At 42.5% G+C, this 24,285-nt stretch overlaps 2 protein-coding genes and 1 non-coding gene across 3 annotated transcripts in view; 2 read left to right on the top strand and 1 right to left on the bottom strand.

Moving 5' to 3' along the window:
- POLR1A (RNA polymerase I subunit A) overlaps nucleotides 1-18,366 on the bottom strand; it is an 85,759-nt gene extending 67,393 nt beyond the window's left edge. The window contains exons 1-6 of the mRNA XM_027555523.1: nucleotides 18,175-18,366; nucleotides 12,182-12,386; nucleotides 10,687-10,836; nucleotides 6,883-6,990; nucleotides 5,640-5,725; nucleotides 5,143-5,246 (exon numbers count right to left, since the gene is read on the bottom strand). Of these exons, the coding sequence (XP_027411324.1) occupies nucleotides 5,143-5,246; nucleotides 5,640-5,725; nucleotides 6,883-6,990; nucleotides 10,687-10,836; nucleotides 12,182-12,386; nucleotides 18,175-18,251 (730 nt within the window). The 5' untranslated portion in view covers nucleotides 18,252-18,366. The remainder of the gene's footprint in view (nucleotides 1-5,142; nucleotides 5,247-5,639; nucleotides 5,726-6,882; nucleotides 6,991-10,686; nucleotides 10,837-12,181; nucleotides 12,387-18,174) is intronic.
- Nucleotides 10,967-11,093, top strand: LOC113901975. Its single transcript, XR_003513631.1, has one exon. It is a non-coding gene; the product is annotated as a small nucleolar RNA SNORA76 (small nucleolar RNA).
- A 327-nt stretch (nucleotides 18,367-18,693) lies between the features above and the next one.
- The window catches only part of PTCD3 (pentatricopeptide repeat domain 3), a 31,148-nt gene continuing 25,556 nt past the window's right edge, over nucleotides 18,694-24,285 (top strand). Inside the window, exons 1-4 of the mRNA XM_027555521.1 lie at nucleotides 18,694-18,813; nucleotides 20,405-20,457; nucleotides 20,567-20,603; nucleotides 24,185-24,230. Coding sequence (XP_027411322.1) covers nucleotides 18,710-18,813; nucleotides 20,405-20,457; nucleotides 20,567-20,603; nucleotides 24,185-24,230 — 240 coding nt within the window. The 5' untranslated portion in view covers nucleotides 18,694-18,709. The remainder of the gene's footprint in view (nucleotides 18,814-20,404; nucleotides 20,458-20,566; nucleotides 20,604-24,184; nucleotides 24,231-24,285) is intronic.

Here is a 24,285-nt window from a genome sequence, read left to right as displayed (position 1 = left end):
CCCTCGCCATCATTTTTAATTGCAGCATGGTATTCCTGAGAGGATGTTTTATAAGTGACTTAACCACATTCTAATAGTTGGACATCTGAGCTGACCTCAATTTTTTTTATTATTTTAAGTCACACTGTGATAAATAGCTTTATGTACATGGCTTTTACCAGAAAAGTTCACAGCAGGAGAATTATGGATAAATGAAGATGAACATTTTTATGAGTGAATGTATATTCAGTTTCTTCTTATAACTATCATGCTGGTGATAAGTAGATAGATCTTGATTTCTCAGATTAACCAAGATCACTCTGGGATACTCTTTAATCAGCCACCCCCAGAGTAAGTCACATTCAGTAGGTGTGGCCCCAAGCATTTAGATGATTAAGAAAGTGAGTAATGTGACCTCTAGGTTCAAAACTATCAACTTCAGCCTTTGTATAGTGGTGAGTATCCCCTCCTGTCAAAACTAGCAACCTCTTTTGGAACACATTCATCAAAATTATATACTGCTTGGGAATTTCATGCCAGTCTAGTGATTAGGACTCAGTGCTCTCACGGCCGAGAGCCTGGCTTTGACCCCTGGGTCAGGGAACTAAGATCCCACAAGCCTTGTGGCTCTCAGCACCCCACCTCTCCCCACAAAATCACTCAATATTTTTTTAATGCACTTATCAGGATAGAAACTGTGTCTTGTCTGTGTTCCTAACAATTAACAGCATCTAAGGGGTCACTAAGAGTTGGATAGGACTGAGCGACTTCACTTTCACTTTTCACTTTCACGCTTGGGAGAAGGAAATAGCAACCCACTCCAGTGTTCTTGCCTGGAGAATCCCAGGGACGGGGGAGCCTGGCGGGCTGCCGTCTCTGGGGTTGTACAGAGTTGGACACGACCAAAGTGACTTAGCAGCAGCAGCAAGACCCAGCAGATACTAAGTTTTCACTGGCTTAAATACACATGTTCAAAATACTATAAGATAATTTATATTTAAAAAACCCCACTCTTCTGCTTTTTTCTATATTTGTAAAACCCAGCTTCATTCACCTCTAATTCTCTACTTGGTTTCTTTACCAACTGCAGAAGATACATCATGGAAAGTTTTTAGAGAAATTTGTAACTTAGAAAACAATAAGATGTACCATAATTTATTTAATTAGTCTCTACTAACAGGCATTTAAGATATTTCCAATTCAAAACTACTTAATACTGTGGGCATGCATAATTCTTAGGATAAGATCATAAAAGCGGAATTGTTAGGTCAAGAGTGAACACATTTAAAATTTTGATTCCTATAAAAGCAAAACATTTCAACCAGTTAATGCAGTTGAAGGAAGTGAGGGGAATGCAATGGAGAAAGGCTCTGACCTTTGGGAATAAGCCAGATATAGAAAGCTATGGGTGTTCAGTGGGGAGAAAAGACCTCATTAACCTAAAGGACAATTTTGTGGGCATTTCTGGAAACTTCTTTCTCACTAATCTGCCTTGATGAACTGAGGAAGATGAGCCGCATCTGGTAGCTCTCTTCAGCTCCTGACTCAGAGCTGCTAGTGCAGGAAGTGGCCCCAGCACGGTTTAACCCCTATTGAGGCAGATGGAGGTCATTCACTCACTGGGTTTGAGTCAGAAGAGACTTGCAGAATGCCACCTCCTCACATGGACTGCACCCTTCCTAACCAGGTACTTTTTGAGCCTGCAAAAATGCTATTTGCCTCAGAGACTTCCCTGGTGGTCCAGTCGCTAAGACTCTGTGCTCCCAACGCAGGGTGCCAGGGTTCCATCCCTAGTCAGGGAACTAGATCCCACATGCCACAGCCAAGAGTTTGCACACCACAACTAAGACCTGGCAGAGCCAAATAAATGAATAAAAATGAATATTGAGGAAAAAATACCATCCAGTGACCTTGTTTAAAAAAAATATGAAATCTCTTTCAATAGGACTTCAGAACAGCTGCAACATGTATTTAGTTTAGCTCCAAGAGCTCCTGTATGAAAGAAAAAAAAACTTGGGAAGTCAAACAGTGGGGAAGATTGGCTCATGGTGGGCGAAGCACCTTGGCTGTAAGAGGTCTCACTTGAAAACTCTAGCAGGCATAATGAGGCTTGAATAGCACACTGGTCACATGTGAATTTCACAAGCTAACAGCACTCCTAGTGAGATCAGGAGTATGTGGGAACCACTGAGCCACAGGCCCAACTGCATGGCCCCATTAGATACCAAGGACATGGCCAGATCGTTTGTCCAAATGCTCACCTGCCTCTGCATCACCTCTCCCTGGAGTAATTGACCTGCCTCACCCGCAGCCTTCCCTGAGAATGGAGGCCACAAGGTCAGGTCCCCAGCTTGGCACTGGGCTCAGCCACAGGATGTTCCTGGGCATAAGGCTGAGTGCCCAACAAGTAAACGCCTGCTAAATACCACCAATCCAATCTGAAAACCATCCAAGACCACTGCTGACTTGTTTCTGAAGCACAGGATTTTGGTTGGCACCATCATATTCTCATAGTTGCAGTGACAATTACTCCAAAGAATTGGTTTGGCAAAGGCCCTTAAAGGCTGCCTGTTAGATATTTGCCCCAAATAGTCATCCTCTAGAATTCTGACCACCTTTCTTCTCAATCTATGAATATTCCCTGAAGTGCCCTGAAGTCTAGAGTAGCAGTTTCCAACCTTAAAAATTGTTTTAAGGGCTATGTATAGTGCAGGAAAATCCATCCTTGTGCCTGTTAATGGTTAAGCATTAAATAGACTTTCTAAATGCAGTGTAGTATCCTGGACTGGATCCTGGAACAACATAAGGAGGACATTACTGGATAAACTGGGCTTCCCAGTGGCTCAGAAGGTAAAGAATCCACCTGCCAATGCAGGTTACAGTCCATGGGGTCACAAAGAGTCAGACATGACTTAGTAACCAAGCACACACTGGATAAACTGGTGACATTCAAATAAAGTTTGCAGGTCAGTTAACAGTAGTATACCAATGTTAATTGCTTAGTTTTGATAAACACGCCATGGTGATCTAAGATGTTTCATCAGGGCAAACTGAGTAAAAAGTACATAGGAATTTCTGCAGCATGTCTGCAATTCTTCTACACATCTAAAAATTAGTCTAAAATAAAAGATTTATCTTAAAGTAATAAACAAGTTTGCTATACTATGGTCTAAATGTTTATATGTTCTCAAGATTCATGTGTTGAAAGGGCTTCCCTGGTGGATCAGTGGTAAAGAATACACCTGCTAATGCAGGAGATCCAAGAGACTTGGGTTCCATCCCTGGGTCGGGAAGATCCCCTGGAAAAGGGCATGGCAACCCACTCCAGTATTCTTGCCTGGAGAATCCCATGGACAGAGGAGCCTGAGCCTGGTAAGCTACAGTCCATGGGGTCAAAAACAGTCGGGCACAGCTGAGGCAACTTGGCATGCACACAGGCACAAGGTGTCCAAAACAGATGATGCTTTTTCTGCCCTGGCACACTGACTGCATTATAATAAAAAATGAATGGCCAATATCCACAAAGCATATTCAACATAGCAGGTACTGGGCTCAATATTTCAAATGGAAAATCTTATTTAATCTTCACTACTTCAGAAGAAAAACCAGAAAGCATTGTTCAGTTCAGTTCAGTCACTCAGTCGTGTCCGACTCTTTGCAACCCAATGAATTGCAGCATGCCAGGCCTCTCTGTCCATCACCAACTCCCTGAGTTTACTCAAACTCATGTCCATCGAGTCGGTGATGCCATCCAGCCATCTCATCCTCTGTCGTCCCCTTCCACTGTTTTCCCATCTATTTCCCATGAAGTGATGGGACTAGATGCCATGATCTTAGTTTTCTGAATGTTGAGCTTTAAGCCAAGTTTTTCACTCTCCTCTTTCACTTTCATCAAGAAGCTCTTTAGTTCCTCTTCACTTTCTGCCATAAGGGTGGTGTCATCTGCATATCTGAGGTTACTGATATTTCTCCCGGCAATCTTGATTCCAGCTTGTGCTTCTTCCAGCCCCGCGTTTCTCATGATGTACTCCGCATATAAGTTAAATAAGCAGGGTGACAATATATAGCCTTGATGTACTCCTTTTCCTATTTGGAACCAGTCTGTTGTTCCATGTTGTTATAACTGTTGCTTCCTGACCTGTATATAGGTATCTCAAGAGGCAGGTCAGGTGGTCTGGTATTCCCTTCTCTTTCAGAATTTTCCATAGTTTATTGTGATCCACACAGTCAAAGGCTTTGAAGGCAGAGGAACCCGAGATCAAATTGCCAACATCCACTGGATCATCGAAAAAGCAAAAGAGTTCCAGAAAAACATCTATTTCTGCTTTATTGACTATGTCAAAGCCTTTGACTGTGTGGATCACAATAAACTGTGGAAAGCATTGTTCAACAAACTTAAAACTACAAAAAGAAAAAGCAGGAGTACTAAGTCTCTCAAATTTCTTCCCAGGTACCCCTAAGAGCAGGGCAGAGCTGAGTGGGAGACACTCTATTCCAGGGATCTGAGAGGACAGCTAGAGCAGCCTGCATGAGGCGCTAATGTTCTTTAGATGCTCATAGTTTTTCTTTAAAACTCACCTACATTTTTTATTTTTAAATATATGTATTTTTTGTTTTGGCTGTGCTAGGTCTTTGTTGTGGCGCGTGGGCTTTAGAGTTGTGGCCCATGGGCTGAGCTGTCCCAAGGCATGCGGGATCTTATCTCCTGGACCCGGAATGGAACCAGCGTCCTCTGCATTGGAAGGCAGATTTTTAACCACTGGACCACCAAGGAAAATGTCCCTCACCTACATTTTAGTTCAAAATATATCCACACTTGTTAGTTCAAAATATATCCACACTTGTTTGACAACAAAATGGTTTGAACTATTTATCAAGTAATAACTTCTTCCTCAAAAATCTTTCAGAGTACTGGCCACCTGTGGCAAGAGGTGCCTCGTTCAGGCGGTGGGGCACTGCCTCGCACCGTGCACCAGTGGCAAGGACTGAGCACGCACCAGGATGCCCGCCGGTCCTAAGACCCCAGACCCACCATCTGCTGGCCCACCACAGACACGCAGCCAAGAAGCATGTGGTACAGAGGACCAGGGATCCCCAAGTCGTGGCACACGTCTGATGGTCACACGTGAAACACACACGGAGGGCCTCCCAGGGCCTGCTTACCCTGGGGCTCACTGTCCTTCTGGTCAGCTCTCCTGTGCACCATGGCCGGGTACGTGATGGTCAGTTTGCTATTGTGCTCCTTCCGGACCACTGACCGCCCAGTTCTAGACATGAGGACAGTTGTGAGGAGAGAGAGAAAAAAAACCCAACAATGTAAAATCTAAGATACGATACAAATGAACATATCTAGGAAACAAAAACAGACTCACAGATTTAGAGAAGAGACCTGTGGTTGCCAAGGGAGAGGGCAGGTAGCTGAGGGAAGAACTGGGAATTTGGGATTAGCAGATGCAAACTATTATGTATAGGATGGATAAACAGCACAGAGAATGATATTCAATATCCTACAATAAACCATAATGAAAAAATATGAAAAAGAATACATATATATAACCAAATAACTTTGCTATATAGCAGAAATTAACACGATATAGTAAATCAACTATACATCCATAAAATAAAATAAAAAAAATTAGAGGGAAGTGCCTAGGACTCACTTGCAGTGGGGACATCTCTTAGCAGTCATATGTACCTTCCAGAAGACAGAGATGAGTTTGCTCTTGCTCTCACAGACATTTTTCACCTGTTAAAAAAAGTCAAAAAACCTGAGTGCCATCCTGAAGAGAATCTAGTAGGTATACATTTTGTAGTTTTCACTTATTATTGAAAAATCAGAGGAAGCCATCCCATTTCTTAAAATTCTCCACAAAACTCTAACATAACTAAACACTGCCAATCACTAAGCGACTTCTTTAAGTTTCTTCATTCATAATAGGGGAAACTTACCAGGCTGTTACTAAGATGAAGAGATCATGAGGGCAGTGGTAAGCTTGGAAGACAGCAAGGATGAATAAATTCAAATAATTTAATAAAATAAATAATTAAATTATTTAATTAAATTAAATAATTTAATTTTAAATTAAACCTGAGACAGCAGCTGCTATCTCCCCTGGATGAACCTCAGGGCTTTGAGGCAAGGCACATCCACAGTTAAGCAAAACTAGTGGTTTGGAGCTAGTTCTGCAAATGAGACCTACCCTGGGGGCTTTTGTACCCCTCCGTGGGGCCCCAACCCAGACCACTTAAGTCATAATCTCTGGTGTGAAACCTGGGCATTAGGTGAAGCAGATCTCAAGATTAGCCCTGCAGGTTGATTACCTACACCATTCACTGGCTGAACAAATTAACACTTACACAGATGCTATGGGGGAATGGGGAGGCAGTGGTCACTTAGCACTGGAGAGAGAAACAAGAACAGGACATGGGCCTCATTCTCCAAGTGAGACGTAAGCCAGAACCTCACTGGACACTGTACCCAAAGCACCTAATTTCTTCTAAACTTCTCCTCAGTTCTACAGGCAGGCATCAAAGATGAGGAAAGAGTGGCTTGGGGACAGTTATGTGACCTTCATGAGAGGCAGAGCTGGGATTCAAAGCTGACCCAGGTCTGCTTTGGGAAGCCAAAAAAAAAAAAGTGTTTTTGACTCTTTGCAACCCTATGGACTGTAGCCTGCCAGGCTTCTCTGTCCATGGGATTCTCCAGGCAAGAATACTGGAGTGGGTTGCCATTTCCTGCTCCAGGGGATCTTTCTGACCCAAGGATCAAACCTGGGTCTCCTGCATGGCAGGGGGATTCTTTATCATCTGAGCCAAGGGATAAGTCAAAGACAGTGCAGAAGGAACTGTGATAATTATGCTAAAAACCAAGTGTTCAGGGAACACAGAGATGGGATAACTCACTTGTGCACCCTGGGATCCTGGGAGGTTGTTCTGCAGGATTTTGATTGTATATTGCTCTAGCTCTTCCTGAATTTCACAGGCAGTAGGATCAGCATTTTCTTCCAGAAACTGAAAAACAAGAGAAAAACCATGTGATCAAAATAAAGCATGTGCATGACAAGCAGTACCAGGGGCAGCCCCTCCAGGGGAGGGGGAAAGCTTTATCTGAGGGGAGAGAAAGGAGAAACCTTAGGGCTGCGGTGGTGCCTTTTCAAAACAGTTTGGCCACGTTGCTGGTTTAAAAAAAAAAAAAATCAAAACTGAGAATGTCCTGGGACTTCCCTAGTAGTCCTGTGGCTAAGACTCCAAGTTCCCAATGCAGGGGGCCCAGGTTAGATCCCTGGTCAGGGAACTAGATCCCACATACCACAACCAAGAGTCCACATGTCACGATGAAGACTGAAGCTCCCACCTGCCACACCGAAGACCCAGCATGACCAAATAAATAAACAAATACATATAAATGAGACTACTCAGCTTCCAATGGTAGTGGGCTAGATTATTAAGGCTTCCCTGGTGTCTCAGACAGTAAAGAATCTGCCTGCAATGCTGGAGACCTGGGTGCAATCCCTGGGTTGGGAAGATCCCCTGGAGGAGGGCATTGCAACCCACTCCAGTATTCTTGCCTGGAGAATCCCGATGGACAGAGCAGTCTGGCGGGCTACAGTTCATGGGGTCACAAAGAGTCAGACATGACTGAGGGACTAAGCACAGAGCAGCACACAGATTATTAAGACCAAATGAAAAAGTTAAAAAAACAAAAACAAAAACAGGATAAAGTATTTTTAAAAACGTAAAGTTCCAAAGAGTTGTCAGAACTGTGAAGGATAATCAGGCCATAATGAAGGGAAAATGGGGATCCAGGTCAAAGAGCCCAGGGGCCAAGGCTGCTCTGAGCAGGGCTGCCACATCGCCCAGCACTGGGGCAGCCTTCAGCGTAGCTATGTCCCTCAGGGGAAGATGCTGACAGAGTTAGGATGCTCCCTGGAGCTGTACAACATGCCAGCGTGGCCTCAGAAACATTTTACAATCCAGTAATTTTGAACTTTTCCTTCTGAGGGTCTTAAATGATGAACAGGACAGAAATCAAAGCCTAGAGTTAGTAAAAGGACAGGAATCAAACAAGGTATCTTCCTGCCACATCCCACAAACACAGAAAGCTGGGGACCTGAAGGACTGTGTCCTTGGGAACTAGCTGAGCCCTGGAACAGAACACCTGGATTCCCATGGCCTGCAGTCCAGGGAGCCTTCAGCCTTGACTATGCACTCTGATGGTCCCAGGTCACCAAGCAAAGGGCAAAAGCAGTAAGAAGTCTCTCTGGGGAAAGGGGGCAGCATCCTAGACCTCAAATTATTCCTGCAAAGAATTTGCTAAGTACACTGTTGTTGCCTAGTTGCTAAATTGTGTGAGACTCTACGTGACCCCAAGGACTGTAGCCCTCCAGCCTCCTCTGTCCATGGGATTTCCCAGGCAAAAATGCTGGGGTGGGTTGCCATTTTCTTCTCCAAGAGATCTTCCTGATCCAGGGATTGAAACCACATCTCCTATATTGGCAGGCAGATTCTTTACCACTGAGCCACCAGGGAAGCAAGTACAATGACAAACTGTCAAAAATAAGCACACCAGGAGGAGAAAGAAAAGAAGTTTCTGGAAATACGGACTGTAGTTTGATGTTGAAGGCACTCATACCAGTGATGGTTACTTTATAACTCTTTGTTAGACTGTGGGTATAATTAATGAATTTCTGTGTGTATAATTCACCCCAAAATATTTTAAAGTAGTGGGCATCTCAAATAATTTTACAACAACAGATCTGACACTTTAGACAAAATGGACAAATTCCTGCATGATAAGTCGTTTCAGTCGTGTCCGACTCTGTGTGATCCTATGGACCACAGTCTGCCAGGCTCCTCGGTCTATGGGATTTCCCAGGCAAGAATACTGGAGTGGGCTGCCATTTCCTTCTCGAGGGATCATCCCGACACAGGCTGGAACCCGTATCTCATGCCTCCTGCACTGGCAGGTGTGGTTTTTTACCACTAGCGGCTCCTGGGATTCCAAAAGAGTAAAATTTACTCTGAGTAAAAGGTTTAAGAAAACCCTTCTCTCTCTCACACACAAGCTCTCTCTTGGACAAATCTGACCTGAGATTAGTTTTTTAGCCACGTGCACACACAGATAAGGTCTTGTTTTGGATGCTTTTCTCACCTTGTTTGGGCCCTTACAACCCACAACCAGGTCACATCTGTGTGGAAGCCTACCTGCTCTGCCCACCTAATGTCATTAAGACTGAATTTTTCAGGAAAGGGAAGGGGAAGAGGAAAGGTGAACGGTTTCCCTTTGTAACAAGAAGCAAGACAAGGATGCATGCTGCCCCTTGAACAAAGTCATGTAGATCCTAGGCACCTAATAAAGTCTGAACAAGAAATGAAACATATAAAGGCTGAAATAAATAAACTTACTATTATTCACAGGTAATATGAGTGTGTCGAAAATCTGAAAAAAATCTACAAATAAAGTATTAGAATTGATGAGATCCTTGTCTCATTGAATTCATACCCTGATGAATAACCAGGTTATTTCATACAAAAGTGAGTAATATTTTGATCTATCAACCAGAAATGAATTTTAAATAAGATATTTATAATAACACTAGGTAGTCCCTGGTCACTTGAACTGTAAAGAATCAGCCTCCAACACAGGAGACTTGGGTTCAATCCTGGGTTGGGAAGATACTCTAAAGAAGGAAATGGCAACCCACTCCAGTATTCTTGCCTGGAGAATCCATGGACAGAGGAGCCTGGTGGGCCACAGTCCATGGGGCTGCAATGAGTCGGACACGACTGAGAGACTAACACTTTCACTTTTTACCAGGTTATTAATTATTAATCATGAATAATATATTTATAATAGCACCAGGTTATTATTCATCACGAAGAGAACGTCTCTTTACAAGAGAGATCTGGTGGTCACCATCCATTCCAAATCACCAAACCCAGCATTACCAGTAGCAGAACAACTGGATAACAGGTGCCTCCTAAAATAATGCAATACAAAGGATTCTACATCAGGTACGTATAATCTTACCAAAATGTGAATCTCATGAAGAAATAATCAGATAAATCCAGAATGTGAGAAGTTCACAAGACAAACTAGTCTTATGTCTTCAAAAAAGTCAGTGTCAAGGAAAGAAATTCCCTATATTAAAACATCTTACATTAAAGCAGACCAAAGAGATATCACCATTCAAAACAGTGCATGAACTCTGGTTGGATCCTGGGTTTGCGGGGCAGGGGGGAAAGCTCACTGACGGATAAAATTGTATTTGTATGTTGTTTTCACAAACATTTCTTTAATTATTCTTATAGCTTCATGTTTTCAAGCCTAGTTATTTGTACTCAGTCACAAGACTTAAATCTCCAGCATTCTGGTGACCTTTCTTTTTGGCTGCACGGGGTCTTAGCTGCTGTGCATCTAAGCAAGTGGGGGCTACTCTCTAGTTGCAGTGCTCGGGGCTTCTCACTGCAGTGGCTTCTCCTGTTGCAGAGCTCAGGTTCTAGAGTGTGGGTTCAGCAGTTGTGGCGCACAGGCTTAGTTATTTCACAGCATGTGGAATCTTCCCAGAACAGGGATTGAACCCTGTATTACCCCTGGACCACCAGGGAAGTGCTTGGTAACTATTCTTAGGGGACTATTCATACACAAACAGCTCTTACGCCTGCTGCTCTAGCTTGTCTGATTACCAGGATAGTCACGTTACCTACCCTGTAGAGAATTCTCTCCAGCTCATACACTGCTTGCAGGGCCCCAACTTCCAGGACTCTCAGCTGGCACAGTAAGAGGTGAACCACAGCCCGGGGGCAGGTCAGCATGTGACAGTTTAAACAGGAGCCCCGGAGCAAAAGGTAGAGTTTCTGAAGAGAGGTAATAAAAAGAGACAGGATATTAGAAAGTGACAGAGCAGTCAAAGTGATTTTCAACATACATACTTACGGTTTTTGTTTCTATGCCAGCAGTTTACCCTTTTAAGAATTCCACTTTGACCTGTTGCCTTTGAGCCCCCACCTTGCCTGGCCATGGCAGGCTACAGTGCCAGAGCACATGTGCTCGGGCATAACTGGGGTCGTCAGCCCCCTCAGAGGCGGCCCTTTTTTAACCTCGAGTGACAGGGCAGCCCTGGGTTGCTGGGGGTGGGGTATGGGGTAGGGGGAGAATTCTATCTCACTCAATGTACCTGGAAAGTCCTTCTTCACCTTAAGAACTTGATAGATATTCTTCTGTATTTTTCACTTACGGTTTTATTTTAATCCATTAACATTAGAAATTTACTTTGGATCTGAGGTAGGGAACTACCTTTACTTTATTTAAATACTAAATTTAATACTTATTTAAATATTGAAAACTATTTAAATATTTAATATATAAAACATTTAGTATTTAACAAGACATTCCTCTTCCCCTAATACGATTAAGACAAAAATCATGTCCCTGTACACTAATCTGAGTAGCTTAAAGTGAATCCCGGAGGCTGAGTTAACTGATGTAAGAAGCTGGAAGTGTCTAAGCAGGACTGGACGGTCATCATTCTCAGCTCAGCGCTGGGCCTTCTGGCGCTCTGTTCCTCCTGCCACTAAGCAAGCGCCTACAAATCCACCTGAAGGCCTCAGAGAGGCCCAGAGAATTCCAAAGTTGTCTATGGCAGTGGTCCCCAACCTTTTTGGCACCAGGAAGTGGTTTCATGGAAGACAATTTTTCCACAGATGATGGGGTGGGAGGTGATGGTTTCTGGATTACATTCATTGTGCAGTTAATTTCTATTGTTATCACATCAGCTCCACTTCAGATCATCAGGTATTAGATCTAGGGGGTTAGGGACTCTTGCTCTATTGCCAGGGAAACCCCACCCACATTTCTGAAAGGCATAAAGCCTCTGAAACAAAAGGGATTGGATCTGAACACTGCTCCCCTTGCTCCTCTTCCTCCGTTCCCTCCCCCTAGCTTTGCATAAAGATAACCCAGCTTTGTCGATTCTCAACAAGAATCAGACTGAAGTTCGTCTAGGCAGGGCTAGAGGCTAAGTCGAATATACCGGCTTTGGCTCCTCCAGGTTTTAAATCTCAAAGTAAAGAGCACTTTCACTCAGAGTGTCTGGAGCTAACCTCCTCCTGAGACACCTGTCCCGGGGCAAGGGCCAGCACTCACAAATCCCACCCGCAGCCCCAAGACCCACGTGGCCCAGGTGGCCGGGTCAGGACTTACATCGAAGAGGAGAGGGTTGTACACGGTGAGCGGGAGGTCGATGTGGCCCAAGTGCCCAGAGCAGTTGGTGAAGTCCTGCACGCAGGTGGAGCACACCTCTTTGGAGTCAGCGGGGCCCAGAGCTAAATCATACAGGCCATTTACCGAGGGGTTCCCCAGGCTGTCCAGGTACCGAGGGTTCGTAATAGACTTCACGCTTAATTTCCTAAGGAGATAAAAACCACCAGGGTAGACTAAGGTTACCCAACTTCTCTGATGTTTCCTCTTCGGCACTTACAAATTCATGCTCTAACATCCAGATCCTTAGCTGCGTGACAGATCCAAAGGGCAGATTTGGTGTCTGCCTTGCTCCTCACTGCAGCTCAGCACTTAGCACACGACAGAGGCTGAATGAAGAAGAGTGAGTGGTAACGTCTCTGAAAGCCAGATTTAGTACAAATCTTGAACTAACTGAGCACACTGGAAGGCTTCATGCTGCTGCTGCTGCTAAGTCGCTTCAGTCGTGTCCGACTCTGTGTGACCCCATAGACGGCAGCCCACCAGGCTCCCGTCTCTGGGATTCTCCAGGCAAGAATACTGGAGTGGGTTGCCATTTCCTTCTCCAATGCATAAAGTGAAAAGTCAAAGTGAAGTCGCTCAGTCGTGTCCAACTCTTAGCGACCTGATGGACTGCAGCCTACCAGGCTCCTCCATCCATGGGATTTTTCAGGCAAGAGTACTGGAGTGGGGTGCCATTGCACGAAGGAGTTAAGTACTCACTACATGACAAATGCTCTATAAGCAGCAAGCTACCCAGTATTTTCCAGTATTCTTGCCTGGAAAATTCCATGGACAGAGGAGACATGGAGGGCTATAGTCCATGGGGTCACAAAAGAGTCTGACATGACCGAGCATGCACGCATGTGTGTGACTTTAACCCTCCGAGACAGGCATTATAATGTGCGTTATTCAGAGGAACAAACAGGCTTAGAGTGGTAAGGTGATTCAATCCAGGTGACACAGCCCAGAAAGGCGGAGGCAGTGTTGAAGGTAGGAGAGAGATGTGGACCAGACTTAATGCCAAAGCCCACGCAGTTCAAAAAGGAAAAGTGTTAGCACTCAGTCGTGTCCGGCTCTTTGCAATCCTATGGACTATAGCCTGCCCGGCTCCCCTGTCCAGGGGATTTTCCAGGCAAGAATACTGGAGGGGATAGTCATTTCATACTCTAAAAGAAATCCTATACACATTAGCAGTCACTCTCCATCCATCTCTACCTCCCTCCACCAGTCCTAGGCAGTGACTTACTTACTTTTTGTCTCCAGAGAATTGCCCATCTAGCCATTTCACATAAATGAAATCATGTGATATGTGGTTTCTTATAGCTGGCTTATTATACTTTGCATGCACTTTTAAAAATATTTACATTTATATTTATTTTGGCTGTGCCACTCTTAGTTGTACCACACAGGATCTAATTCCCTGACTGAACCCAGGCCCCCTGCGCTGGTAGCACAGAGTCTTGGTCACTGGACCACCAGGGAAGTCCCTGCATATTTTTAAGGCTCATCCACATCATAGCCTGTATCTATACTTTTTTGTTTGTTTGTTTTAATAGCCAAATAATATTCCATTTTGGGCTTCCCAGGTGGCGTTCGTGGTAAAGAATTTGCCTGCCAGTGCAGGTGATATAAGATGTTAGAGTTCAATTCCTGGATCGGGAAGGTTTCCTGGAGTAGGAAATGGCAACCCACTCCAGTATTCTTGCCTAGAGAACCCACGGGCAGAGGAGCCTGGTGGGCTATAGTCCATGTGGCCACAAGGAGCTGGACACGACTGAGAGATTGAGCACATACACAAAGTATTCCATCGTATGGCTATACCACTTTTATTGGCTTACTTTTACACTTTAGCTATTATAAATAATGTTGACAGAAACTTCTATATACAAGTTACTGTGTGAATATATTTTGTCTATTTCTCATGGATATATACCAAGGATTGGAACTGCTGAGTTACATGGTAACTCTATGTTTAACTTTTTTGAGACCCTGCCAGACTGTTTTCCAAAGTGGCTGTACCATTTTACATTCCCAGCAGCAATACACCAAGGCTCTGGGGGGTGTGTGTGTGTGTGTGTATGTTAGTTGCTTAGTCACATCCGACTCTTTGCAACCCCGAAGACTGCAGCCCACCAGGCCCCTCCGTCCATGGGATTCTCCAGGCAAGAACACTGGAGTGGGTTGCCATTTCCTTCTCCAAAAGGAACTATAGAAAGAAAGAAAGTGAAGTCACTCAGTCATGTCCAACTCTTTGCAACCCCATGGACTGTAGCCTACCAAGCTCCTCCATCCATGGAATTTTCCAGGCAAGAGTACTAGAGTGGGTTGCCATTTCCTTCTCCACACCAAGGCTCTAATTTCTCCAAATTCATGCCAGCATATTTTGTGATCTTTCTGTTTCCAGTCATCTTAGCAGGTATGAGGTAGTACCTCACTGTGGTTTCAATGACTAATGATGGTGAGCATCTCTTCATGTACCTATTGGCCACTGGCATATCCTCTTTGGAGAAACGTTTATTCAAATCCTTTACCTATTTTTTAACTGGGTTATTTGCTTTTTTATTACTGAGTTACAAGACTGCTTTATATATTCTGAACACATGTATTCTATCAGACATATGATTTGCACATACTTTGAGTCCTATCTTTTCACTTTCTTGATGATACTGTTTCCATAGTTTAAAATTTTTTAATGATTTAAACTCACTACTATTACTACTTTCTCCCACTACCTTTAGGCTAAATCATTCTTCACTGGACTTGGAGAAATATTCATCTACATTTCAGTCTCTCATTTTACCTGGAGCTCTAAAACTTAACTGGAATTATAAATAAGAAAAACATTTACTGTGTCAGGCAAACACAAACTAATTAGAATAAGGCAAACACTAATTAGGTCTGGGTGCAAAGCCTTTACCACTAGATCTTCTTTCTATCATGTTCCATAAGTTGGTACTTCACTTCCCTTGCCTGGAGCCTATAATGATGGAAAAAGAATAGGCAGGTGGGTCTAGCACAGACCTGTGCCAACTGGCAGAAGAACTGTGTCCTGTGCTTTTAAAGACTATACAAAGACCTCACATCCAAAACTGAATGTGTGTTTTTGTCTTCATCCTCAGTCTTTCTACGGTAAGGAACAAAGCACCTCTCTCTAGCCGGGGAAAAGCAGAAAATTACTCTAATTATTGCAGGAATGGGATATAGAGCAAGGGCAACCAGCAAGAATTCCACCAGAGAGAACAGAGTTTAAGACTAACTAACAAACGTGGGTTTCAGGATGACCTTTGCTGCCTCCTAGAGTCAGGAATTTCCTCTCCTATAGCGAGCCTCCCCCTCGCAAATGGTTGTAGTAAAAATGGAGAGGACCAAGAGCTGAACAGATAGCTCCTCTGCCCACCCATGCATGCACTTAACAAATAATGTGGCAGACACACTTTTAGATGCTGGGAAAACAGACAAGAGTCCCTGCGCTCATGGGCTTTACATCCTACTGAAAGCAGGCAGACAAAAACCAAAATGAGTAAGCACATAGTTTATTAGATGGAAGAAAATGCTATGAAGAAAAGTAAGCAGAAAAGGGGGAGGATGATAGAGTGGGCCAATGGTTGGGGGGAATCCATACTGAGAAGCTTATGCTTGAACAAAGGCCTGAAGATGAAGGAGCCGGCCATCACAGGAGGTCACTTTCACAGGAGGAAGAAGCAGGGAGTGCAAAGGTCCTGAGACAGATGTGTGCTTATGGCACTCTAGGAACAGCTAGGAGGCCAGGATGAGTACAGAGGTAAGTTCAGAAAAATAACCAGGGGGCCAGAATGACCTTTTCGGGCCATTTTAAGGACTTGGCTTTTACTCCAAGTGAGCTAGGAAGCTACTAGAAACTAGCACAACAAAAGGTGGCATAATTACTGAAATTTCTCAACCCTAGACTCAAATAGATCAAATGTTAGTAATGGGTATAAATTTACTCATGCAGTTCTCTGAAAACTCTACAACTCACTTGTAAAAAAATCAATTCTATTGCTTTTGAATGAAATAGTATCAATTTATGGCTAGTGATGATACAATTGAATTTCAGAAGCAGCATACTGTTGTAGCCCAGGAGTTATTCATCCAGTCAGTCAATAAGAGTTGAGGATAAAAGAAAGGCCAGTGGAGAGACTAAAATACAAACAAGCACAAAAAGTAACCAAGGAACCATGACACAACTGTACTAGGTGTGGAAAGATTTCAGAAATGAGGGAGGTTGAGCTGCGCCTTCAGTGTAAGAGATGCTCTCCAGGTGCCTCCAGGGAGGGGTGGTGGGGTGAGAGCAGGGAAGTAGACCCCTCTGGCAGAGGGGATAAGGCATGTGGAGGAAACAGCTTGAAGAAAGGCGCAGATGATGAAACCTGATGGCAGTTTATGGAATGTGCAAGTGGTTTATTAGGGTGAAAGAAGGGATGATGTTATACCTAAAATCATCACTGGACTGATCATGGGTAAACCTGTAGGCTAAGCTAAAAAAGTATCATTTACCTGAGGGAAACGGAAAGCCTTTGGAGGATATTACGGGGAATAGGAGCATCATCGCATTTATTTTAACAGCAAGGTAGAAGATGGACTGGAGTGGTGTAAGGGCAGGGAGATGGAAGAAAAAGACAATTCAAACAAGAGATACGGTGTGATGAAAAGGAGGGTAGAGAACAAAGAAATACATAGATGACACACAATAAGAACCCAATAAGCAAATGAGATGTCAGGAGAAATGGGTCTAGAATTACAGCCCTGTCACAAAATAGTGAACATTTTGCACTAGATTAAGGTATACCATTTTGGAGGGTCAAGTTCTCCCTTCCTGTAGGGATAGGAAAAGTTTTTGGAATATGAGTTTAAGATCTCGGTGTAAAATTCAAATAAGATGTCCAACTGCAGCTGAAAAAAACAAGTCTGAAAAATCAGTGAAAGAAATTTGGGTTGGAGATTTAAATTTGAGAATACAGATCATGAAAGTGGTGAAATCGTCTAGGGAGGACATTTTGGAAAAGAAAAGCTATTTGATTAGAATAGAATCTGAAGGAACAGCAAGATTTAAGGAAAAGAGGAATCAGCTAAAGAGCCTGAGATGAATTCGAGTATAAGCCACTGAATGCAAGGACATCGTTCACCAATGTGTCAGGAATGCGGCTCAGACGGTAAAGAATCTACCTGCAATGTAAGAGACCTGGGTTTGAACCCTGGGTCAGGAAGATCCTCAGGAGAAGGGAATGGCAACCCACTCCAGTATTCTTGCCTGGACAACCCCATGGACAGAAGAGCCTGGTGGGCTACAGTTCACATGGTCGCAATAAGTTGAACAGGGCTGAGAGACTAACATTTCACTTTTCATGAACACCTAGCTTAGTGCCTGGCAAAAACAGGATGATCAATAAATGTTAGTGGGTTGATAAACTGAGTCAGGAAGGAAACAATACATGTCACAGAAATAGAAGAACCTGAAAATAATAAAGTTCTGTCAAATGCTACGGCGATGAAAAGGAGGACTTAAGAGAGTCTTTTTGATTCAGTATTAATAACTAGGCAGAGAATATAGACGGTCCAACCAAGAAGCTGTCCCATGAATTGAGTCTTGAAGAATAATCATCTTACAGACAAGAGGAGACTCATCATGCGCTTAATAAACTACGTCAGAAACATTACAGTAACTCCACAAACCAGGCTGATTTAACGAGGAGACTGGCGGACGATAACGCTTCCATCTGCGAACCCCTAACCTACCCAAGTGCAAACCAGCAACACCGGGCTCTAGGCAGTCAGTGCTCACTAGCCCAAGACGTTCCCAGAACTATAGGTCCCAGCAGGCCATGCGCTACACAGCAATGGACTCTGAGGAGAAACTGGGCGCAAGACCTGCTGGGAACAGTAGTTTACGGCCCCGAGCCCAAGAGGCTCTTGCATGCTTCCCACCAACTCCTTACTTGAGTTCTTCGGCCGAATACATCCCGAAGGAAATGCCCTGCAGCCGCCGCCAGGGCATGTTCTTTGAGCCCAACATCCTCCAGGTTAGTTCCGAGCTCCTACACCCAGAGAGACGGCCCAGTCACCACTGTTGTAGTTTTCACACCACCTCCGGTCCGCCACCATGTGATTTTAAACTGCGCTTGCGCGCGAGAAAGACTCGCCGTAAGATTTACAGGGACAATATCATTTCCGCTCGAGGTGGGGGGAGGGAGAAAATAATTTCACGACTCTCGCGCGCCCCTTTACTTTGAAAATAATCGAACATATATAAGAAATTAAAATAACCTTTTAGGAAAGATCTTCGAGGGAAATGAGGCCTACTGAGCCTTTAACTTCTGAAGCAAAGTCTTTCAAACCATGAGCTTGTAACCTATTTTATGATTGATTTCTTCTTGTTCCGTCTCAGCCAATAGCCGAGCCATTCCCCGCCCACCTCTCCCGCGTTAAGGTGGAGGGCGTACTTTCCCAGCATACTATGCGAAGGCGCCAAATATGGCGTCCGTGGCGTCCGCAAGGTGGTTGAGGGTCAGCTGTGGGCTTTGCGTACCGCTGACGGCTCGGCGGGCAGGTCCCTGTGGACGGACCCATAGTAGCAGGTGAGAGAAGCTTGGATAACCCATGAGAAAGAACCGGGATCACCTTGGCTCTTTGTATCCCTTTTCCCCCTTATTGCTGGGGAACTAGATGCGGTGGAGTGGAATGAGCGCGCTCGTGGCCGGGCGACCCGGCAAGCCAGCACGCGGTGCGGCACGTTTTTGAGCAAGGGCTCCAAACGCGCTTTTTAGGGGTGGAGATTTCTTATTTGGCTGGTCTACGCCGGGGTTAGAACTCACAGGAAGATTAGGATTCTTCTCTTGGGGAATCCTGCATCCTAATAAGTGTGGCTATTAATCACTCCATTCCACGTGTTTTTTTAAAAAAGGAAAACTATCCGCCCCTACGCGTTTTCTCCCACCTGGGAGGAACGCGGGAAATCAGGTTTTCCCAGATTAAAGGCCGTTTACGAGTTCCACTGGATGTTGTAGGGATGGTTGACGGAAGAAATTTTCCAAGTGTTCATAAAAACAGGAAAGCCCACAAGATGTGAACACAATCTGAATGAAATCGCTGTGATTGTTAAAACTTGGCACGTGTATCATTTATGTAGTTATTTTTCAATACAAAGCGTTGTGAAAGTATAAAAGCCAGCAATTGCTTGTGAAAGTTGGAAATAACCTAATTTTAGATTGGATGTTTGCATTTCCTTTGCGAGGTGATAGTAGACAAATTCCCTTATGTGTAGACTGGAGCTAGTAGCAGCCATGGAAAAACAGTGAGGAATAAGTGAGTTGTGTAATTTACAGTATACATTTTATATTAAGGCCTTCCCTAAACTCGGCTTACAAAAGAGAAAACGGCTCCACCAGGTAGTGCAAGAGGGGTTGATTTAAGAGGACACTGGAGACCAAAACCAGTAAAGGAAGTAATTTTCTATCTTAATCACATCTTGACAATTTTCTGAAGGGTATCAGTGCTGTTTAGGAGGAAAATACTTACAAGATAGTGTATGTAATCTGTGTGATATGTTGACTTAATTTTTTTAACGTGATAACATTTTAAAACTCATTCAGGGGTCAGTGGTTCTATATTTTGGGTTAAAAAAATAATAACAGTTCCAAGTTTATATTAGGACAAAGGTATTTGGTACATTCCTGAGTGTTGAAGCAAGTGAAATGAAAAACCATGGTGATCTTAGTTTCATAATTTGCTTTAAATGGCTTTGAATATGTTATTTATTAACATTTGATCATTAGATCATCTTCCATGTATAATCAGGAGCCCATTAAATCATTTCTTTTAGCCCCAGTGTTTTAGATCTTCAGAGTTGAAAGTCCTTTATATTTCAGGTCAGCTGTTAAAATGTTCAAGTACTACTAAATTTTTCCTTTTTTTCCTATGATTTGATTTAATGAGACTGCCTGATTTTGAAAATTGTTGGCCATATTATATCTGTATCTTGTACTTATTTTGTAATGGTTTTGAACTTGTTATTGAGGCCATGTCTTCTCAGCATACCTTGACATGAATTATCCAATCAGTTTGATCCATGATAATTGGAAAATTTTGGCTCAGTTGCACATAGTTGGGGGTGAGCTGGAAAGTTCATTAATGAGTATTAGCTTTAGAGCTTTTATTTATTTATTGCAGATTTTATTCTGGAAGTGCAGCTGTCCCAAAGGATGAAGGAGCTGATATAGCAGGTATATAAAAATGTATTGAAATAATTCCATTTTTATGTTAATGCATTATACTTCTTTATAGTAGTAGTATTGGAAACTGATTTGCTTTTGTTTTATTTTTCACATTAAGGGACTGAAGAAGTAGTCATTCCAAAAAAGAAAACTTGGTGAGTATTCAGCATTCATTCAAAAAGTGGTTAAGTGCTTATGAGAAACATTGTTAGGTAAGAAGCCAGTGACAGGAATGGCAATTGGAGGTAGAGAGTAGTGAGTGAATGGGGAGTGAGATTTACTTAAAAGACCTATCTGAACTAAGTTTGAGTTAATATTTATGTAGTGATGGTCAGTCATGAGTATGATTATTAGAATAATTTCTGTTTTTCTTTCTTAAGGAGGTTTTACATTGTTAGGAGACCCAAAAAAAGAATTATCTTATGGTGTTTAGTAGGTAAATGGTGCAGACTGCAAAATTTAGCTTTTTTAACCCACCGGCTAGATCCTTGAACAAATTGCCTTATACATATTCAACATTTGTTGAATACATAAGAATTAAAACTTACAAAAATTCATATAGTAATGATATTACTGAATGCGTTGAAAGATCTTTCAAAAAACTAGGTCTTTTCTGAGTATGACTTAAGATTCAGACTCATTAAAAAAAAAAAAAACTCTGTTAAATTAATGACCATTGCCTAAAGGGGATTGGGATAAATTGAACATGCAAAAAGGAAATAAAATTACCACCAATCACCATATTCAAAGACAAGTTACTTAATCTCTCTTTGCCATAGTAGAATGTAGGTAATATACCACCTGCCTCAGAGGATTACATGAGCATTTCAACGGTTACTACCACATAATCAGATCTCAGTAGATGGCAGCTATTACTTTAAAGTTCTGCAGTATAACCTTTTATATATAAGTTGTACGTGGACATTTAGTTTAGTGGTGATTTGTTAGACATACTGTTCTGTACTCTGATTTTAATTTTGAGTGATTACATAGTATTTTATTGTATGGATATATTCAGGTTCATTTTTACCTTCCCTAGTGGCTCAGTGGTAAAGAATCTGCTGCCAGTGCAGGAGGTGTGGGTTCTATCCCTAGGTCAGGAAGATCCCCTCGAGAAGGAAATGGCAGCCCACTCCAGTATTCTTGCCTGGGAAATCCCATAGACAGAGGAGCCTGCAGTCCATGGGGTCACAAAGAGTCAGATACGACCCAGTGAGTAAAACTCGGGCCTGAGAATCAGAACCAAGATCAGAATAGGAATATACATAAGCACGAATGAGGCATTTCTCGAATGGCATTCATGTCCAGTGCGCTTTACCAACTCATTGTGCCTCTTTCCCTTCTGACAACGGTCCCACGGGGAATACAAGAGAGGAAGTGTATTGAGGGTGTGTTCAGATGGCCTACAGTCTAGTTAGAGTGCATATTTTATACTTTATTGCTTCCCTGGTGGCTCAACTGGTAAAAAATCTACCTACAGTGCAGGAGACCTGGGTTCTATCTCTGAATTGAGAAGATCCCCTGGAGATGGGAAAGGCTACCCACTCCAGTATTCTGGCCTGGAGAATTCCAGGGACCATATATAGTCCAAGGAGTCCTAAAGAGTGGGACACAACTGAGTGACTTTGACTTTTCTTTATTGAAAACGCAGTTTAACTGTACCTTAAAATGGGTCAGATGATTTTATTGGCATCAGAATCACCTGGGAATTTTGTTTAAAATGCATGTTCCTGCAGGTAATTCTTCTGTATAAGCCCCACAAATCTGGAAAACAGTAAGGCAGGGTGGGGTGTGATCACGACCTAACTGTGGTGGTGGGAGACCATGCAGACCAGCCTCTAAAAAATGCTCTTAGAATAGGAGAAATAGGGTAGTTGATATAGAGCCTTAGTTAACAGATTGAGGCCTGTTTATTTATAGCCCATTAAGTAAAGGTTTAAAAGAAGACTATTTCATAACAAATTTTGGTGTCAGTTAATTTTTTTTTTTTCTTTTTTAGAACACAGCCTCAGTCACTTACTAACTTACTATCTGCGGCTACTTTTATGCTCCAAAGGCAGAGCTGAGTAGTTGTAACAGAATCCTTATGGCCCATAAAGCCTAAAATATTTACTGTCTGTCCCCTTAGAGACAAAGTGATTGATAGAGGTTTTCTAATAGAGAGCCTCTGCTTTCCAGGCTCAGGAATTTGTGCTTTTAGATTGAAAAGAAACTATGAAGACTATAAGTTCGTCTTGCCTTATTTGAAACATGAAGCATCTTTTAAGGCTATGATTTCCCAGATCACAAGTGCTGTAGAAGACTTTAACAAATTGTAGAGGGTTATAGTGAGTTTTAATATACAACTGTAACAGGATAGAGTATTCTGAGCACGTCAATCTGTATTGTATAGTTACTTTAGGGAGGGTATGGAGCCCAATTATGATCAGTGCATAGGTGACTGGACTCATTGAAGAAATAGATGTTAAAATTTACCACACTGGCAAGAAGATGTGGAAAATGGATACTCAAAATACATTTGTTGATAGGGCAGTCAACTGGAACAACACACTGGAGAGAAGTTTGGCAGAACCACAGTTTTAAAACGTGCAATACCAATTGGTTAGCCATTCTGGAGGATCACTTGCAAATACACCCAAAGAGACATGGATGAGAGTGCTCTTTACAACTTGGGAATAATAAAGTGAAATGGCCCCAATGCCCATAGTAAGGAGATGGTTAAAAAATGGTTATCATACAATATAACATTTAAAGAAATTAATTAGATTTGCACATAGTAACATGGATAGTGCAAACTTATGGAACACATACCCGGAATGATGACATGTGTTTTTGTTTTGTGTTTTATAGTGGTGTGTGTGTAAAAGTACCCTTTAAAGTTCTGGAAATATAACCACTAAACCTACAGTAGAGGTTAAGTGGGGGCAGGGGGTCACAAAATAACATCAGATAGAATAGTTTTTTTTTTTTTTTTTTTTAATTGAAGGATAATTGCCTTACAGAATTTTGTTGTTTTCTGCCAGATATTTTTTTCAGTATAATGTATTCGTTGAGATAATTTTTAAAATAACCTTTAAGAAACTGGTGACTGATTTGAATGTTCTTAGTGTTTTCACTTGCATTTGTTGAGTATACTCACTTGATAAGACTTAAATATGCTAATGAAAGATTTAGTTAGGGAATACTGAGAAAAGAATGTCTTTCTCTTGCTAAAATTACATTAACTGCTATTTTAGAAAATCCAGTAGATATTGTATACATCAGGGAATTAGTTTTGACATGTAAAGTTTTGTAGATGTTTTCTTTTTTTCATATGTCTATTCCCATATATAGCTGAATTGGGAGTCACCAATTTAGATAATAAGGCAGGAATATTACAGAAAGCTGCAGTAAGAATGCAGAGGAAAATGGATAGGATGAAAGATTCAGGGTTAAGAAAGTTTTATGAGGCTGAGGATAGAAATTGCTAGCCCGGGGTGATGGTTATAGAGACCAGGCCAGGGAGGGTAGCAAAGCATAGTAGGAACATGTACTAAGCACCTTTGGTAAAAAGAACTGAACAGTTTTCTCATTTTCTAACTTACTATTCTAGTGATATTATTCTAGAGATCAGAACTGGCTTTACTTAAGACGTGATCTTTGTTAATGGCCAGTCCATTCTGAGAGTAGAGTCACTTGTTAACGTTGTAAGTGTGAGAAGCCCTGATGAGGGTTAACTTGTGATTCTCATTCTTAGGGATAAAGTGGCTGTTCTTCAAGCACTTGCATCCACGGTGCACAGGGTAAGTAGGAATTTCAGGGTTTTGTATCTAATTCAGCTAATAATAAACTTAATGT

This window comes from Bos indicus x Bos taurus, chromosome 11 (genome assembly GCF_003369695.1).
Source record: "Bos indicus x Bos taurus breed Angus x Brahman F1 hybrid chromosome 11, Bos_hybrid_MaternalHap_v2.0, whole genome shotgun sequence".
NCBI lineage: Eukaryota > Metazoa > Chordata > Mammalia > Artiodactyla > Bovidae > Bos > Bos indicus x Bos taurus.
This window is presented reverse-complemented; position numbering and strand designations above follow the sequence as displayed.